An 18948-nucleotide genomic window follows, 5' to 3' on the forward strand; every position below is an offset into this window, starting at 1 on the left:
TTGTTCTTCCTGCTTCTGTTCACATCTAGTAAATGTAAATAAAGCCCCCCCCCCCCCCCCCCACACACACACACACACACTTTCTTTCTCTCGCTCTGTTTGGGTTCTCTCTCTTCAGCCAAATGTCTCCTGCAGAAGGCCTGATATTCACACTGAGTTAATTAGCAATGGAATTTGTTTTGTAAGAAGTTAATGAAGCACTAAGCTCTTTAACGGTTGAGAAGAGTGAATATAAACTGGAGATCAAGCAGAAACTGAAAATCAAGCAGAAAAATTGTGTGAGGTCATAAAAAATGGATGAAAGTTAATGAGCATATGGAAGCGCCAAAAGAAAGTGAAAAGAGACTTGCACACAGATTTAAATGTTTTCCTTAATGATTTTTATACTTTACAAATTCTATCCCCAAAAACTAATCCTACCCATTACAGAAAACTTGCATTTTTACATTTTTTAGTTCAGATATTGGTGTTATTGCCACACATACACATACATACAGTATATACACACACACTAAAAAATTATACATTTGTCTGTCATCCTCTAGTCATAACAGGCAACGTATGTCTAGCTATTACTTCTCATGAACCCATGAACATTTCCCTGAAGTCAGTCTTTTTCCTGTTTAATATGGAACAGACAGTAATGATGAAGTGTTACAGGAAAACAAATTATTTATCACTTATATTTGGATATGAGTCTTTTATGAGTTAATAATGCACAAAAGCCTCTTTTCAGTGCCTCAACTATTATTAATTAATTACTGTTAATAATTTTATTTCACACATATACATTTAATTATATTCACATACAGTGGGTCTAAAAGTCTAAGAATACTAGTGAATAGGTTTTATTCTTTTTTTTCCCCCCATTACAGATTATATTGCCATCAAAGTAATTGAAAAAAATTTTAAAAATGTTTTACCTTCATTTAATTTTCAGATAAGGCGTACACCTCAACACATGAGGTCCATAAAAGTGAATATACGATTTAGTTTTAATCCAAATGACGCATATGTGCTGAGTGAGTGATCAGCAACCAAGAGCATTTTTACCATCAGTTAACATTAGTAATATGTAATTTTACCTTTGCTATTGACATGTCCGACAGAACTACAAACTTTCCAGCAATGTCTGTGAAAAGGGATGCGAACTCGACAAGCTCGCACGTCTGTGCCTATGCGCTCTCAATCCACTCTGCGTTTCGTTTGTCAGCTCATGCACAGCAGCTATATAGGTGTAAATATTTATTTTGTTTAACATTCTATTAATTCGATACATTTACTTACTAATACATACTCATTACTCCTTTGTATTTACTATGTCCTTATATTTACCTTATATTTATCTTTTTCCCCATGTTTCTTTTAATGTTTCTTTTATTTCCAAGTTCAAATTATATTTTGATTCTAACATTTTCCCTCCCACTTTAATAAATACATTGTCATTGATCAATCAGAATTAAGTTTTCCAGATAAATATTTCTGCTTGAAGAGTAGCATTCAGAAAGATGCTGTAATGTGTTTTGTTTGAATTTTGCGTTGCTGTAGCCGGAACCAGCTGTCAGTGCTGCCAGCGTGTGTGTGTGGTCTTCCTCTGCGAGTGCTCAACGCCAGCAATAACAAACTCAACGCACTTCCAGAAAGCATTGGCCAGCTCACCAATCTCATGGAGCTGGTAAGTGTGAGCGTGTGTGCCGTACTACTGATGTCTTCATATGCATGAGATGTTTGTGATACTTGCATTGTGTTTTATGAATATATTACCATGTTGACTCACCCTTTCTTGACTTGGCTCATATCTGTTTATGTTGAATGTACTGCTTTTCTCTCGTTCCAGTTTTTATTCTCTGGTAGGTCTGCTCCCTGTCTTTTTTCTCTTGCTCTCTTTTGTAACCATAAATGAGAACATGCACAGACCAGGATTTGTAGGGCTATGTTAGGTGGGAAATGGCCCCTCATACTTTACAACCAAATATAGTACTAGTGCTTAGTACTTAGTGTAATGAAAGGTTTGTGCAGAAGCTTGTGTTTGAACAGAAGATAAACATGAACTCTAAATTCTTCCTCTATCTTTTTCTCATCAGGATGTAAGCTGTAATGAAATCACAGCTCTTCCACGCCACATTGGCCAACTTAAAGCTCTGAGGGAACTCAATGTGCACCGAAACCTTCTCTGTGTCCTACCAGAGGGTGAGCCTGCAATCTGTGTGTGTGTGTATGTTTCCCTCCTCCAACCTTCTTATCTCTGCAGAAAAGATTTCACTACTCATCACATTACCCATAAAAACTTCCTCTGGTAGCTCCACAGCTACAGGAAATCTAGCCCTTGTTTGACCTCTACTCCACCAACCTTCTTATTCAGGTCCTCTCTGTGTCATACATTAAAGGGAAGTTAGTTCACTCAAAAATGAACATTCTGTCATCATTTACTCACCCTCATGTTTTTCTAAATCCAAAAGTCTTTCATTCATCTTCGAATTTCCAATAAAGTTATTTTTAATGAAACCTGAAAGATTTCTTTCCCCCCCCTTTTGAAAGTCCACGTGAACAAAATGTTATGCTTCAAAATGTTCATAAAGACATTATAAATGTAATTGAAGTCTTCTGAAGAAATAAAATCACTTTATAATTATGAATAGATTTAATTTAGGCTTTTATTAAACATTGAGTGCTGCTTGAGTATTCAAAATACTAAACATCCAATGCTTTTGCTAACGCCAGTTTTAAACTCTATTGCCCAGTCTGGCCGCTACATCCCTCCTTCGACCATGTAATTTTTGAACAACAAATTCACTCCATATTGTAACAAAGCCAAATAAAACACTCAACCTCACGTTGTACTTATATAATCTACCATTAACACAACACTTTTGTTAGTTGTTCTGAAGAAAAGTTGACTGCCAAGAACATAGATGTAAAGTGTGGGCGTGTTCCTTTAAAAAAAACGTCGAGAAAAAGTGGTAAAATTTTTATGTGAGCCAAGCATTGTCTGAAATATGGCTGGAGTTATTTCAACAGCTTACCTTGGCAATGAAATTTTGCAGCTGAACTAATTATTCAGCTAAATTATGCTGGCAGCTTATTGAAAAATACGTAATCTCCAAGCACATTGTGCCAAAATGACCTCATGGAGCTGAAGCTTTAATATAGATTGCCTGATAGATCAACTTTGATTTATCGCTGTCTTTTACTAAATAACCAGTAAATAACACTTATAAATGCCTGTAGAAGCCCAACAAGATTTTATGTAGCTGATATGTTTTTTTTTTTCTGAATTTAAGATGATATAGTCTAATGTGAGCTTTTTATTATTGATATTCCAAACACTGAATATCTCTTATTTGCTTTTCAAGAGCTGTTGTGTGCATGCTTTTTCCTGTTTCCCTAATGTTTTAAAGTGCCCCTATTATGCTATTTTAAAGGTTTCAAATTTGTTTTGGAAGTTTCCTACCAGGGGTGCATTAACGCACGGGCTTCCATGGGCTGAAAGCTTTGATGGCTTTTTTTTTTTCATATTAGGTCTGTATAATGCCTGTAATAACGTAGTGTTGCTAGTAATGCTGCTTTGTTTATGTAACCGCTATAATTCTGTTGTTCCATATCTACTGGCAAAGAGTGAATTTGCATATTCACCTAAATTTGCATATTCACCTATATTTGACCCATAGACCCACAGTGTTGTAAATGTTAACCAGTGAATCAACAAAATATATTTCAAATAAAGAATTAACAGGAAGCTAAAATAACATTTTAATCTGGTGTAGGCCTACTGTAGCCTGTAGCCCAGGGCCGTCTGGTTATCTTAAGTCACCCCTGTCTCCAAGGTTAAAAACACTTCAATTTTCTCACAACATACATTGCAGCATCACCTCTTTTCTCACAGTGTCTGAAACGGTTTATTAAAGGATTCGGTTAGGGCTGCACGATTTATCGCACAATATGAAAAATAACATTGAAATTGTACTTAAACGCGATTCTTTGTGCAATTATGAAATGCGATTTTTTTTTTTATGCGCAGCTTGTCAATGAAGTATGGCTCCAAATGCTAATCCATCTGAAAGCACTGTGAGTTTGAGTCGCTTATAAAGTACATTTGAAAAAGCAACATGCGTCAAACATCTTTTCAAACATGCTTCTCGCATTTATTGACATCCTGTCCAACAAAGTGGATTTGCTTTTGCAGCACTGAAAACACCGTCTTCTCAACATGTCGACAACATGAACCAAACTCTTCCAGGCCTCAGCCTCAACTACAGTGTTTGAGGACATTTGTTCACAGGCAGGCATTGAAGACTATTGGCTGGCGTTATGTAGTTTTGTTACAAACCTAGATTTATGCAGGAATTAAGACTAGAATTAATGGCGACCCGTTTCAAGCAGTTCAGAATCTTTTTTTTTTCTTCTTCTTCTTCTTCTTTTAGGGGACAATAACTCCATTTATCATGCACCTTGATGTTTGAAGCTTTGCAGGCCTTTTACATTGACAAACAGCTATAGTACACACTACATGAAAGATAATATCCAAAAAAGCATAATAGGGGCACTTTAACTTTTGGCTGCCCCCTTGTTGCAAAATGTATTCACTTTTGTGGTTTAGTAATTCTCTGTATGTGTGTGTTCTAGATTTGGCAGATTTACCCCTGGTCAAGTTTGATTTCTCCTGTAATAAGGTTTCTACTATTCCTGTCTGCTATCGAAAAATGACCCAGCTCCAATCATTACAGCTGGACATCAATCCTCTTCAGAGCCCTCCTGCACAGGTAACACATACACACTCACTCACATTTTATACTTCAGTACTCTCACAACTATTTTGACTTTATTTTGCTGCTTTTAGATCTGCATGAAGGGCAAGATTCATATATTTAAATACCTCGCCATGGAGGCATGTCGTAGTGACAAGATGGCCGATGCCTTGTACCTTCCTGTCACAGACCGTCTCAGCTTGACAAGGCCCACCAATGGGAGGTCAGTCCTCATGATTATCAAGTAGAATGTGTTTAAATTGTGTTTGAATTCATTTGAAATGTATTATGGTGATTTATTAAATCACAAAAGGAAAAATTAAGCACCATATATATTTAAAGGGGTCATGACATGACATTTTGACATATAAGAGGCCTTTGTACCATTAAAACATCCTGCAAGTTTCATTGCCGAAAATGTCCTCCTTATTATAAACAAAACATTTATTTAATCAAGCTCCAAAAACAGCTTGTTGCATTCTGGATCATGTTGAAGGTTATATATGTTTGATAAAGAATCCTAAAAAATGACCACCACTTAATAAAAATCACATAATGAAGTGTAGTAAAATGGACTGATTATAGACTAAAAAAGTCAAGAAGACTGATTTTTTAAAAAATTATTTTTATTATAGGCTTTATAGACATATAGATTGAGAGTGACTCTTGAAAGACCAGCAGCACATATATTTGTTCCACTGTTTGAAGAATTCATCTTCCAGAATCTGGCAGTAATTTTTGGGAGTTTTTTAGTCCATTTCCTGCCCTGAAGTCCGTTTTGCAGAGATGTGGACAACTTACTGCCAGATTCTGGAAGATGAATTCTGCAAACAGTGGTACAAGATGATGTGGTGCTGGGGGTCATTTTTTAGGATTCTTTACCTAACTTAAATTCAGAGATCCTGACACCTTGCACTTCTGGAAACTCCAGCTAGGTTGCAGTTCTGGAAATTGGTGGCACTGGAGACTGAAGGGTTCCTGGTGGTTTCACACTTAATTATTCACTTTAATTCTTAATAATTTTGCAGTTAACGTGTCTTTTCTTCTCCACCTGTTTTTGTCTGACCCTGCTGACCCAATGAGCGTTTTGCTGTCCAATGGTCATGCCTTAACTTTGCAATTTCTAGTATTGCATCCTTCTCATGAGCGTTTAATAATTTTTGACTTTTCAACTTTGAGTTAAATCTCTTTTTTGGCTCATTTTGTCTGTAAAAGCAAACCTGCCTAATGATTATGCACACCTAATATAAGGCGTTTTTCATTTCTAGCCTTCATGAACTATTATATATTACTTATAAATGATTAATTACAAAATTAATAGTAGTTAAGATTGATGTGGTTTGTAATTGGTAAAATGTTACTGGAAAAAAAATATAATCAGAAAATCAACTTGCATAATATTTATGGACGCAGTGTATATATAACCAAATCATGCACCGCTAGATGGGTGTATAAAAAGATCTGAATGTGGAATACAGTGTGGAATCTAAAAAAAAAAAATCCAGGTCGTGTGTGTATATGTGTTGGCTGTCATTATCATCCTTATCTCAGGAGAATCCTTTTAATAGACTGCAGGGGGTCACTCTTCTGAGGAAGAGAGAGAGAGAGAGAGAGACCGAAAGATTTCTTTCCTTTTCTCATATGAGAGTCATAGGCTCCTTCTCTCTCTTTCTGTCCTGTGCAACCCCTAACTTCTAATCCCCCTCTTCTTTTTGTCTCAGCACTGAGGACATTGATCAGCACAAGAAACTTGACAGTGACTCTGGAGTAGGCAGTGATAATGGAGACAAACGCCTTTCTGCTACAGAGGTCAGTCTCTATGTGTGTGTGCCTGTTTGAGTGGAAGAGAAGAGAAGTGTGTGACCATCTTGTCTATGTTCTTTGCATGTTTGCATGTCTATTTCCATATTTATTCATCTGCTATATAGTGTTTTCATCAGTCCTGCAAATTTGAGGCAATAACACTATTAAAAACATGTGTTAATGTGTTAGTTAGCTTATGGTTGGGCTGCGGTAGAAAACTCAGAACTGAGCTCATATGCTTTAGTGACAAAGGTCGAGTTGGTATCTGACAGTTATCATGCAGCATAGAGTGTCACTCTCAGGTCAATTGTGGTTGTAAAACAGTATGTCAGTGTTTTGGTTTCTCTGTATTGTCATGCTGGGTAGCCCCGCCCATAGTGAAATCGCATTGGTCCAAAATCCCGCTCAAAATAACTGTATGTTAAACATTAACTATTCTCTGATTGACTGTTATTGTGTCATCATCATTTCAATAAAATATAAAGAATGGATAATAAATGTGAAAATAATGTCAAATTAAAACTCCTAAAATTTATTTTTAAGGCTGAAATTAGTGATTAGTAAAAGTAAAAGCTAGTAAGTCTTGGTCTGATGTGACATCACTTTCAGTTCACTTGTTTTAGATGTTGTGGTTTTGTGTTCCAGCCTTCAGATGAAGACAGTCTCAGCTTGAATGTGCCCATGACCAACATCACAGAGGAGGAGGGCTTGAGCAAAGACGACTCCAGTGAACACATCAGCGCCCTGACAGGTGCTGCTCACACACGCAAACACGCCCTCACATGTGTGGGCAGGATATTAAAGGCCTGTAAAGAAAAACATCCTCTTACTGGGCTGACACAACATTGCTGTGAGACTTTAGCCTGCATGAGACCCAGGTTAAGCCCAGGGGAGGGTCCCGGATAGGAAGTGTGGATACTGGCTAGGAAGTCAGTGTCAGCACATAAGGAGAATTAAGGGAGGAGGAGATGAAAACTGAGAACATTGCAGGAAGAAAGGAAAAGTGTGTGTGTGCTGAACTTTAGAGTGTGTGTGACTGCTAAGCTGATGGGAGGGTCATTTACTCTTTAAGCTTTCAATAAGATTTACTTGACATGTCCACTTTGTGTGTACATGTGTGCTGTTCATTCTAGAAGAGCACTACAGAATTTGAACTTGTTCAGATTTCTGTTTGTTTTCAGTTGGAGGAATGTTCCAGTGTTCCAATTATGTTTTATTGACAGCAATTATGACAATGTCAGGTTTTTTTTAAGTTTTTTAATACAAAAAAAAAAAACATTACAGAAAGTAATTTTACTTTGGTCGGTGATTTTAAGTTATGGATGGTGCATTCTGCACTATAATTCCTTTACATTTAGTGTCTGTAAAAATTTCTTTATCATAGTCAATATAATAATTTAGCCATGTTTATGTGTCTTGTAGTAGACAGAAGTCCGTCGGAATCTCTTAAGGAACGTCTGGGTTATCGAGACTCTGCACTCAGCTCTCCGTTCGTCAACTATATCAAAGTAAGCATATTCAAGATTGTTCTTTTCTCATGCTCTGTCAGAAATGTATTCAAATCTATAGCTTAATTGATTGGCACCAGCACAGGCACCAAGTGCCTCCCATTGTCAAGTCAAGTCAAATTTATTTATATAGCGCTTTTACAATTGGTAATTGTTTCAAAGCAGCTTTACATATTAGAAGCACAGAAAAAAGGGAAGTGGTTAAAAATAAGCTGTACAAACAAGCGTGGTAATATGTAACATATACAAGATGGTGCTACATTAAGCCAATGTCGGCTGACTCCCAGGGGTGGAAAAAAACCCCTAGGAGAAAAACCCAGCGTGTTAACACTGGGAAAAAAGTCCTAGGAGGGAAAAAACCCCTTGGAAGATATATATAATATATGTAAATGGATATGGAGATCAAAATCTGAATTATACATTTTTATTCTAGAGATTAAAAATAGATTATATATAAATATATGTAAGCGGATACGGGGATTAAAAATCTGAATTATAGATGCAGCCAGAACTGGATCTGTAGGCCCATTGTCTCCTGGGCTACGTTGTAGTCAGGTCCAGACACAGGTTCTCCATCTGATCTGGATACGGCCTGGATCCAGCACCCGGCAAACCTCAGGATAAGCAGAGAGACAGATATTAGCGTAGATGCCATTCTTATTCTGACGTACAGGTATATCTAGTGTTATAGGAAATGTTCTCGGTTCCGGCCGACCTAATTAGCCTAATTGCAGCGTAACAATCCTTTAACGGATTTGAAAAATGTTAATGTATTGATAATGTGTTATGTGTATGCAAGAGCAAAGAGATGTGTTTTTAGTCTAGATTTAAACTGACAGAGTGTGTCTGCTTCCCGAACAATGCTAGGAAGATTGTTCCAGAGTTTAGGTGCTAAATAGGAAAAGGATCTGCCGCCTTCAGTTGATTTTGATATTCTGGGTATTATCAACTGGCCTGAATTCTGAGATCGCAATAAACGTGAAGGACTATAATGCATTAAGAGCTCACTTAGGTACTGGGGAGCTAAACCATTTAGAGCTTTATAAGTAAGTAGCAAGATTTTAAAATCTATACGATGTTTAATAGGGAGCCAATGTAATGTTGACAGAACTGGGCTAATATGGTCATATTTTCTGGTTCTAGTAAGAACTCTAGCTGCCGCATTTTGGACCAACTGTAGTCTGTTTAAAAGCCGAGCAGAACAACCACCCAGTAGAGCGTTGTCCACATCAATATTCAAAGTCTCCATGACTTTTCCAGTTGTTTGTTACTTCATTGATAAGATTAATAATAAGAATTTATAAAATATTCTAGAGCTTGGCATAACTAGAAATATATGTATTCATAAAAAGTATGAAAAAAAACCCATGCAGTTTTAATAATAATTTTGACTTTTCCAGGTCTAGAAATCGCACAAAATTAGGCTCATATATCGTCATATTTACAGGTTTTTCCAGACTGCGGAAATCCTGGTTCTTCAAAGAGTAGTAGCTGTTGATGTGTTGAATTAAAAATAGAAATATCTTAATTTGTAGTTATTTTAGCTTATTTTAATACTTGTTTTACCTTATTTTAAATCATTTTAAGACATCTTAAGGCCCCATTAGAAGTTTGCTGAGGCCCCTGGTTGAGAACTACTGCTCTAAATGAGAACTACTGCTCGTTCATTAAGGTGTTGTTTTTTTTTCCGTTCTGAAAGATCCATGAGAAATTGTCCTACTTTACAGAATATTGTGGGCTGATGTGGTTTAAAACAGGTTTGATCTGTTTTTTTTGTACTGCTTTTTTTAATGTTGGCTGTTAAAGTGTTCCAGTTTGAGCCCTAGCTGGAGTATGTTAAGCGTCTTTTTCTTCAATACAATATTGATCTTTTGGTCCTCTCTTTCCTGCCTTTATCTGCCCTATTTCCCTTCATTCCATTCTTTTCTTGTCATATTTTTCATCTGCCTCTCTTGGCATACTGTTCTATGTTCCAGTAACTGTTAGTTTATCTGATAATGCCTCATTACATCATAGGATTGGCGCAGACAGTGTTTATTTGTGCATTAGCAGTTCCCTTGTGAAGTAATCCACATCTAGAGGGACATTGTGCGTATGAAGGGGTGTGTGTATTCCCATCTGTGTCTGCGTCACCCTCTCAAACAGCCAGTCGTGGATCTGGTTGAATTTAAATTCAAGCAAATCAGGCCTTTAGTTTGCAGTCACATGACTGAGTTTGCAGCTGGAGTTGATGTGTGTGTGTGTTTTTGAAGGGTCGAGGTGCTGACTTCGATGAGCCCCTCAGGATAGAGGAAGACACCAACTGGGCTTCAGAACAAACGTATGTTTATATCCGTTTATTTATTGCATTTATTTGGTCACTAGTTAAAACATATATACCATGTTACTAGTTAAAACATATATACCATGTTACTGGGTCCAACAGGTCAAAGGTCAATATGATCAATCAGCTAAAGGAAGCTGTGGAGATGCTGCAGGACCCTAACAGGTAGGTCAGTAGGTGATGGCTGGGATGTTACTCATTCTCTTTCATTTTTGTCCTCACGTTACAAGTCATCATTTTGTGATATTCAAATGAGTTCTGTATTTAATTAATATTGGAAAGTCACTGTTAATATCAGATGCATTTCTTAGATAATCAGCATTGGTAATAAACCACAACTGCCAAACCATGAACTGCCACAACATGCATGGTGGTCTCAATAAACTACGGCATGAAGATATTTTAAACACAGAGAGGCAGATTTTCTGTAAAGCTGTTTTGAAATAATTTGTATTGTGAAAAGCACTATACAAATAAAATTGACTTGACTTTTTTGTTTATATAAAGGGTTAATATGAACTCGGCTGATCTTTCTGGTATTAAGCTTTACCCTGTGGAAATGGTTACAGTAGATGAGTCACTCAAGTAAGTGACTTTACCATCATAGCTTAAATATTTCACAGTAAAAACCAAATAGTCGTTGTAGTAGTAGCAAATACTAATGTGCATTTTGAAGTTTTCACCAACACACCATTCTTGTTTTTGTTTTCCTACAGTGGCCAAGAGAGTGATGAGAGTCAGGCCACACCTCAGGTAAAACGCCAGTACATATGTGTCTAAGTTACATAATTGATAGACATGTTTCATTTACAGGACCTTACTGGTTCCTCTGAGCATTCTGTTCATTTCCTCTTTATAGTGGCTCTGTAGACTGCAGTGTTTCTCTAGAGTTCCTCTGAGATCAGTGGGCTATTGTTAAAGGTCGACCCGTTTCTCTGTTTCCCAAGATGATTGTCTTTCATACACCTTTTAGAATGTTTATGTGATGTCAGTTATGTGACGTCATTTTACAAGGTTTATAATATCAAAAGTTGCTAGTTTTCCATTCATTCAAGAGCAGCTGCAAAAAGCCATTCCCTTCATCTAAACTGAACTAAATGAAAGAAAATCAAGTTCTACACTTACAGTAGCCTCTCTGATTACAAAGAGCTGTATGGTTTGAAGTGCTAACACTACCCTTCAAAGGTTTGGGATTGGAACGATTTTTTATTTGATCACAAATCCATTTGTGTGGAAACTGTGATACATTTTTTTAATTCTTTGATAAATAGAAAGTTCAAAAGAACAACATTTATCTGAAATAGATTTATTTTGTAGCAGTATAAATGTCTTTACTTTCACTTTTGATTAATTTAATGCATCCTTGCTGAATAATATTAATTTCTCTCCAAAAAATAAAATTGTCCTGACCCCAAACTTTTGAACGGTAGTAAATGTTGTGCTGTCGGTGTGCAGTGGTCTGTCATCGTAGTTTTTTGTGTTGTTGTTTGTGTGCGTAGTTTCCTGTGTTGTGATCTGATTATTTGGATGATAAGTGTTGACTATTGTTAAAGTAAATCTGTTATTAACTGTTGCCATGGTGTGCAAAAGTTTTCGTTAGCCTGGTAGCGTGTATGTTTTGGTTAAAGGCAGTTAGGGCTGTTTTTCCAGAGTGATGTGTGCTGTTGTTGGTAAGCTGTAGTGTGATGGTCTTAAGAGCAGTGATTGTCATTGAAGGCGGCTCCCGGAGAATGCTGGGAGTTCCAGAGGAAGAGAAAGTACATTCTAGAACGAGCCCGGCTCGAGGCCCAGCTCGCATGCCAACAGTATGCCCTGCACATGGCACAACAGGTAATCTGACAGTCCTGCCATCCAGCCTGTAGATACACCCTGTTTGACTGGTGAACACTTGAGCAACTTGTACAAGTCAAGTGGGGACATTGTAATAACAAATGCAGCTGCTCTCTGAGAAATGATTCATCATTTGGTGCAAATGTGTTTGTCATTCATATGCAGTGCGCTTTGTACCAAATTATCCAAACAAGTGGTTCTGATGTAGTTGCCACATATGCGCTTTTTGTTTGTGCTGTGGTGACATCATTCTTGTTGTAGTTGTGCTTTTGTAAATGTGCTGCTCATTCTCTGCAGACCTACGCAGAATCTGTGTGCACAGAACTCCTAATAACGCACCACAGAATTGGAATGACTGTTATTCATAAGTTCTATTCGTCTCCTGCCGCCCCTACATGTTATTCATTAAAATGTGACCCTGGACTACAAAACCAGTCATAAGGGTAAATTTTGAAATTGAGATTTATAGCTGAAAATAAGCTTTCCGTTGATGTATAGTTTGTTCTATAAATTCTAAAAAATCTAAATATTGAGGAAATTACCTTTAAAGTCATCCAAATCAAGTCCCTAGCAATGCATATCCACTCAAAATTTTACAAAATATCTTCATGGAACATGATTTTTGGCATAAAAGAAAAATCGATAATTTTGACCCATACAGTGTATTGTTGTACTTTTAGTCCATGATGTTATCTTCATGACCTCAGAAATCCCAATTATAGACTGAATAAGTAAATTTACTCATGGGGATTGAGAATCATGCAGTTATCTTTCCAATCTAATAAAATAGGAAAAACAAACAGTTCGAGACCGAGAAAGACAGTCATATTGATTCGAGTCAACAGAGAACAGTGATGCATTGTTTCACTACGTCTAAAGAGCTTGTGTGTTGCATCTTACATCATCTCAAGAATCCCACAGCCTGTTTTCTTTCTCACTCTTAGGGCGACGTGATTGGCCAGGAAAGATCAGGTGATAGTTTTGAGAGCCAAGTTACCAAGGTAAATCATTTTGCTGACTCACAGTTTAATGTTGCCATGTCTTTGCTCTGGTCATAAGGTGCACTTTACACTTATAAAACTGAATTTTACTTGGTTCAGTGCACTTGTGCTGAGTGTCTTTGTGTCATGTACCAGAATGAAGACAAAACCCCAGTTTCCAGCCCCACACTGAGCTCACCTCCCTTTGGTCTGAAGCCCAGATCAGGTGAGAATGGTGTTGTTTTATTAACACATGGTGTCAATGTGCTGGTCGGCATGGGAAGCATTGCACTTTAGAGGACGGTGCACATTTTGGGCTCGCTCTTTATTATCGGCAGATTTTAGTAGTATGAGGGCGGAAGTGTTTGTGTATAAAGATCCTTTTGCCTGTGGCCAACACCTGTTATCCTGTCAAGCGCATAACAGTCGTGCAGTATTACAGTCAGGCTTTTTATCCATACATACTGCTGTTTATTATTACACTCTTGGCTTTGGGGGCTAAACTGCATCTGGTTTAGAAAACAGTACATGGCAACTGAAAATGTCCTGTATTTTCTTTTATTTACAAAGAGATGTTATATATTTCTCATATACTATTCATTATTAATGTATACGTTTAAATAAATACACAAAACAACTTGCTTTACCTCATCTGGATGCAGTTTAATTGATGTAGCTGTTTGTTTAGCTGCCTAGAGGCTTTTTGTTGCTTCCCCCTCTAACATCTAAGCTAGCATTTGCATCATTATCTGTGACCTGTTATTTATGTCTAACATTAACAGCATTATCATGCCCTGAATCTGACAGTTAACATAAATAATGGTCATTTGTACCAGGTGCATTAACAGCATGCCAACAAACTGGTACTGAAATACTGCTAACATTGACTTCTTTTGTTTTTATTTATTTTTTATTTTTTTGTGCTGTGCTGTGCTGTGCTGTATTTACATGTCACTTTGCTCTGCATATCTTCCTGTTTCCTTCTCTTCCCTTTTATTTACCTGTTTCCCTGAACTGCTGCTTGCCTGCTTGTCTGCTCTTATTACACAAACTACTGTTGCTTGGCACCCTCCCATTTTCTGACTGATACCTGAAACCCCTGCCTGTGTTCTATGGTTTTCAAATGAAAATCCCTTGTTTGGCTCCTCCTCCTACTGGTACTGCCCTTTATGTTGATACCTACATCTAGCTTCACCCTCTGTGCTATGCTCGACTCCGCCCTGTCCCCTCCCACTTACACAGGCCCTGCCCACCGATAGAGACACGCCCCCTAGCCCAGCTGAAGGAGACATGCCAAGCAGTGGTAGGTCTGCTCAATGTATCGTCCTATGCAGTCACATGCGTTGCATCTCTTTGTGTTTTCTTGTCAAAGATGACATTTCAGGTATTTTTATTGTTCTTTATAATATTTTATTATTTATATATATATAGTTTTTCTTCTTCTTTTTTTTTTTTTTGTTGGTCACTATCATAGATATTTGAATAATCCTTTAAACCCTAAATATGAAATTAGTATGAAACTCGTTCTGCACTGTTTGCGCTACAGGGTCCAGAACCACCCAGAACACCCTAGCCCCTGCCTAGCCATGCCCTAGTACACTCATCACTCTAGCTACCACATAGCAATCCCTAATAACATCCAGAACACCCTAGCAACTGCCTTGCAACACTCGACTGCATTGCAACGCTCTGGCGACCACCCACAGTACCCTAGCATGATGGCAGCAGACTTTGCTTGGGCAAGCATTACTCTCATTACTCTGATAGTTATCCTCAGACAATGTAAAAATACAGTTTGTCCAACTTTTTGTCTCTTTTATTGCTTGAGTATCAATTTTTAGAAATGACACAGTTGGTTTTCAGAGATGGCTGAATACTTCAGCCCACTGACCAGCATTTCACTTTCAACAGGTGTTTGGTTGATGGAGAGAATTTGGAATCTTTTTGAATTAAATAATTATTTCCTGACAAGATTCACTATCACTAGCTTCCAATTAAAGGGTTAGTTCACCCAAAAATGAAAATTCTGTCATTATTTACTATGTCGTTCCAACCCTGTATGACTTTGTCTTTCTTCTGTGGAAGACAAATTAAGATATTTTAAAGAATATTGATAAGCAAACCATGGTGGTGACCAGTGGCTTCCTTTGTATGGACAAAAATTAAGACATTTCTCAAAATATCTTCTTTTATGTTCCACAGATGAAATAAATTTGTACTGGTTTGGAATGACATGAATGTTAGTAAATGAGAATTTTCATTTTTGAGTGAATTATCCCTTTAAGCTTAGTAAAAATAGTCACTTCTCATATACTGAGAATTTATTTATTTATTTATTTTTTTAATGAAAGTAAAAAAAATTCTGAGGTTTGTGGTGTAGCATTAAAATGTCTTTTAAAACACTGGAGTGAGAGAGGGGATGTGGTTGAGCTGAAATTTGGGGTGGCCCAGTGGCTTTAAATGGAGATGCATGTATTTATAGAGCTGCTATTTTGAAGCATTAGATAATGGCCCCAGAGGGAAAATCAGACCTCCATTTAAGTGGAAATGCTTTCAGAGGATGAAAAACTGCCAAGAGACATGTGTACTAGCTCATTGTCTTACGAGAGAGGAAGAGGTAGTGTTGGAAAGAGGGAACATTTTACTAATTAATAGCTTTATACAAACAGGTACTATTGGACTTTATAATATGAGGAGACTCATGGAGATGGAATCTGCTGCCTTATTATATGATCTAAACCAATTTTAGGGGAAATCTGTGAAATGTCTTTAAACATAAAACTGACATAAACACTGAACTGAGAGTATTACACTCTTATTGGTAGTTAAAATCATATTAGGCAAACATGCACAGTCCAAAAGAGGAATACTCGTAGAGAACTTGTAGAATTTGTAACTTCCTGTTAGACGTCAGAAATTCTCCTGTGTGTTGTTTCTTTCTTTGACCTGTAAGTTTGTTCGGTAAAGCTTTAGTTTAAGGTCTCATTATTAACTAGTTGCTTATTAGCATGCATATTAATAGGATATTGGCTGTTTATTAGTACTTATAAAGCACATAATGCCTTATTCTGCATGACCATATTCTATATCCCTCAATCCTAAACAATACCTAAACTACTTCATTCAACTATTAATAAGCAGTAATTATGAGTTCATTGGGGCAAAATTCATAGTTAACGTTTATTTAATAGTGAGAATTGGACACTAATCTAAAGTGTCACCGTTTAAGGATAACATTCTGTAATACTCAGTGTCTCTAGCATACGATGTAACAGTAAAAGCGAGAATGAATCTTGGTTTGATTGATGTGTGTGCTGCTCTTAGAGAGATAGTGAGATAGAAACTAAAAAAAAAATGTGAGAAAAAAAGACATTTTTCTTAAAAGCTACATTTTTTTAATTTGTGTCACTAGCTTAAAAAAAAATGTTTTCAAACAGTTTTCTCCAAACACAGTTTGCTATTGGTGAACAAAAAGAAAGCCCCGCCCCCAAAACTCATGCCATTGGTTGAGTCAGTGTTTCTATGTTAGGCTGGCAGAAAAATGAAGAAAGTATTTGAACATAATAAATACACACTTTTAAGTAAGTAAATAGGCTGTAAAACACAGACTCGCCTCTGAAGTTTGAGAAGTGACTTTTAAGTCGTCTTTTTTTCCCCTGAAGCAAACGCACATACGTTCGGTAAAACGTTTTTTTCGGTAGAAATTCGGTAGACTTCTATTGTTTTTATATACTGCTAGTTATCCTTTCTGGATTTTTAGAATAAAAAATAACTTTATTTACTTTTGTACAATTTTTTTTTTTTTTACCAAAGGAGATTTTGTCAGATTTAGCTCACTTATGATTACAAATTTGTCCCAAAATGTTTAAGAAGGTACACACAAACACTTTTTTTTTTTTTTTTTTTCTCACTAATGCTGCCCAGAGAAGTCAAGCATGTGCTTGATGTATTACGTCAATGTCCGAGCACAGAAACATGGCTCCAGGGCTTTAAACTGAGACAACAAAAAGAGGGAGGAATGTTCTGGAATAACATCCTTTTAGTGTTCCCTACATACTGTCCTCTTATTTTCATTTCTTCACAGGATGAGTAGTTATGCAACTACAGAAGCACACTCAGATGTGTGGAATGAAGCGTTGTGCTCTTGTCTGTCTCTATCTTCCTCTCTCTCATGTCCAGTGCTCCCCCTTGTGGGGAAATAGTGTATAATAATGGCTGTGAGCTGTCAAATGTGGACAGAATGTTCATTGTGATTAAGCCTTTTGTCTATTAAAAAGCAGCATAATGCCAAAAATAATATTTATTAACAGTTTTAGCCTCTTCATGTCAAAATCACCATATGTAACCTAAAGTTTAGAGTTTTGGGATATCATGATGAATGTGACTTTAAATGAAATTGAATAAATGAGAGTGTGTCTTTATGCATGTGAGAGTAAGACAGGAAATACAATGTGCTTTGTGCAGACTGATGACGGTTCAGTTGTGTGACAGTGTTTTTCAGGACCCACAAGACTTTGGAGTCAGTGGATCCTCAGTTCACCATGAGGAGAAAGATGGAGCAGCTCAGAGAGGAGCTGGAGCTCATAGAGCAACTACGAGAGGTACGAAACGCTCACACAGAAGCTAAGTATATAAAATAACTGTATTTGTTAGTTGGTTAGTTAGCTAGACTGCCTATATAGTTGTGAAATGACCCCACAAGATTTAAATGAAACAGTTTTATTTATTACCAAACCATGTTGATGTTGCCAGAGTATTGAGAGCAGACTGAAAGTAGTTCTTCCTGAAGATCTGGGCTCGTCTCTCATGGATGGGGTCGTGCTTTGTCACCTAGTCAATCACATTCAGCCGCGTTCAGTGGCCAGTATCCATGTACCATCCCCTGCAGTGGTGAGTCATCCCTGAATTATCCACACATTCACACAAACACTATACACTACCATTCAAATGTTTGGGATCAGTAAGATTTTTAGTTTGTATTTATTTTTTTGTAATTCTCTTTTTCTCACCAAGGCTACATTTATTTGATAAAAATACAGTGAAAACAGAAATGTTGTGAAATATTATTACAATTTAAAATAACTGTTTTCTATTTTAATATATTTTCAAATGTATTTTATACCTTTGATGGTAAAGCTGAATTACTCCAGTCTTCAGTGTCACGTGATCCTTCAGAAATCATTCTAATATGCTGATTTGGTGCTTTTTCAGGATATTTTGATGAATATAAAGCTCAAAAGAACAGCATGTATGGAATGGAAATCATTAGTAACTTTTAAATGTCTTTACTGTCAATTTTGAATAATGCATCCTTCTTTTAAAAAAATCTTACTGACCCCAAACGTTTGAACAGTAGTGTAGTAACTTCAGAACTGAATTTAGTTAACCTGTGTTTTTTTCTCTTTTTTTTATATCTGTATATGGACACATTAAACCTTCAGCCCAAGCTTAGCATGGCTAAATGTCGCAGAAACGTTGAAAACTTTTTGGACGCCTGCAGGAAAATGGGAGTCCCTCAGGTGAATAAGTAATTTTTTTGTGAATGCCAAATGAACTAGATCTGTATTTCAAGGGCCGCTGTTTGTATGGGTTTTGCTATACCAGTCTCTCATGTACTGTCCTAAATTAAAAGCATTTATTTACTGGTATTGGTGGTGTAAAATGATGTCTTCTCAGATGCAGTATAAGGAGGGGGAGACAGACCACTTGTAGAGAAATGAATGTAAAAAACCACAATGATCAACATGACGGCTGTAGGA

At 36.9% G+C, this 18948-nt stretch overlaps 1 protein-coding gene across 6 annotated transcripts in view; it reads left to right on the forward strand.

Moving 5' to 3' along the window:
* Positions 1 to 18948, forward strand: part of lrch1 (leucine-rich repeats and calponin homology (CH) domain containing 1) — a 45682-nt gene that overhangs the window by 18037 nt on the left and 8697 nt on the right. For 2 of the 6 annotated variants that reach the window (XM_048193575.1, XM_048193578.1), the window contains exons 3-20: positions 1549 to 1675; positions 2085 to 2190; positions 4624 to 4760; positions 4838 to 4968; positions 6467 to 6554; positions 7194 to 7299; positions 7971 to 8056; positions 10309 to 10376; positions 10482 to 10544; positions 10887 to 10964; positions 11096 to 11132; positions 12096 to 12209; positions 13154 to 13210; positions 13346 to 13415; positions 14379 to 14492; positions 17681 to 17790; positions 17942 to 18079; positions 18631 to 18708. In XM_048193575.1, coding sequence (XP_048049532.1) covers positions 1549 to 1675; positions 2085 to 2190; positions 4624 to 4760; positions 4838 to 4968; positions 6467 to 6554; positions 7194 to 7299; positions 7971 to 8056; positions 10309 to 10376; positions 10482 to 10544; positions 10887 to 10964; positions 11096 to 11132; positions 12096 to 12209; positions 13154 to 13210; positions 13346 to 13415; positions 14379 to 14492; positions 17681 to 17790; positions 17942 to 18079; positions 18631 to 18708 — 1708 coding nt within the window. Of the gene's footprint in view, positions 1 to 1548; positions 1676 to 2084; positions 2191 to 4623; positions 4761 to 4837; positions 4969 to 6466; positions 6555 to 7193; positions 7300 to 7970; positions 8057 to 10308; positions 10377 to 10481; positions 10545 to 10886; positions 10965 to 11095; positions 11133 to 12095; positions 12210 to 13153; positions 13211 to 13345; positions 13416 to 14378; positions 14493 to 17669; positions 17791 to 17941; positions 18080 to 18630; positions 18709 to 18948 lie in introns of those variants that run through there. The other 4 variants (XM_048193577.1, XM_048193579.1, XM_048193576.1 and 1 more) reach the window with 3 other exon arrangements.

Source organism: Megalobrama amblycephala, linkage group LG6 (assembly GCF_018812025.1).
Source record: "Megalobrama amblycephala isolate DHTTF-2021 linkage group LG6, ASM1881202v1, whole genome shotgun sequence".
Lineage (NCBI taxonomy): Eukaryota > Metazoa > Chordata > Actinopteri > Cypriniformes > Xenocyprididae > Megalobrama > Megalobrama amblycephala.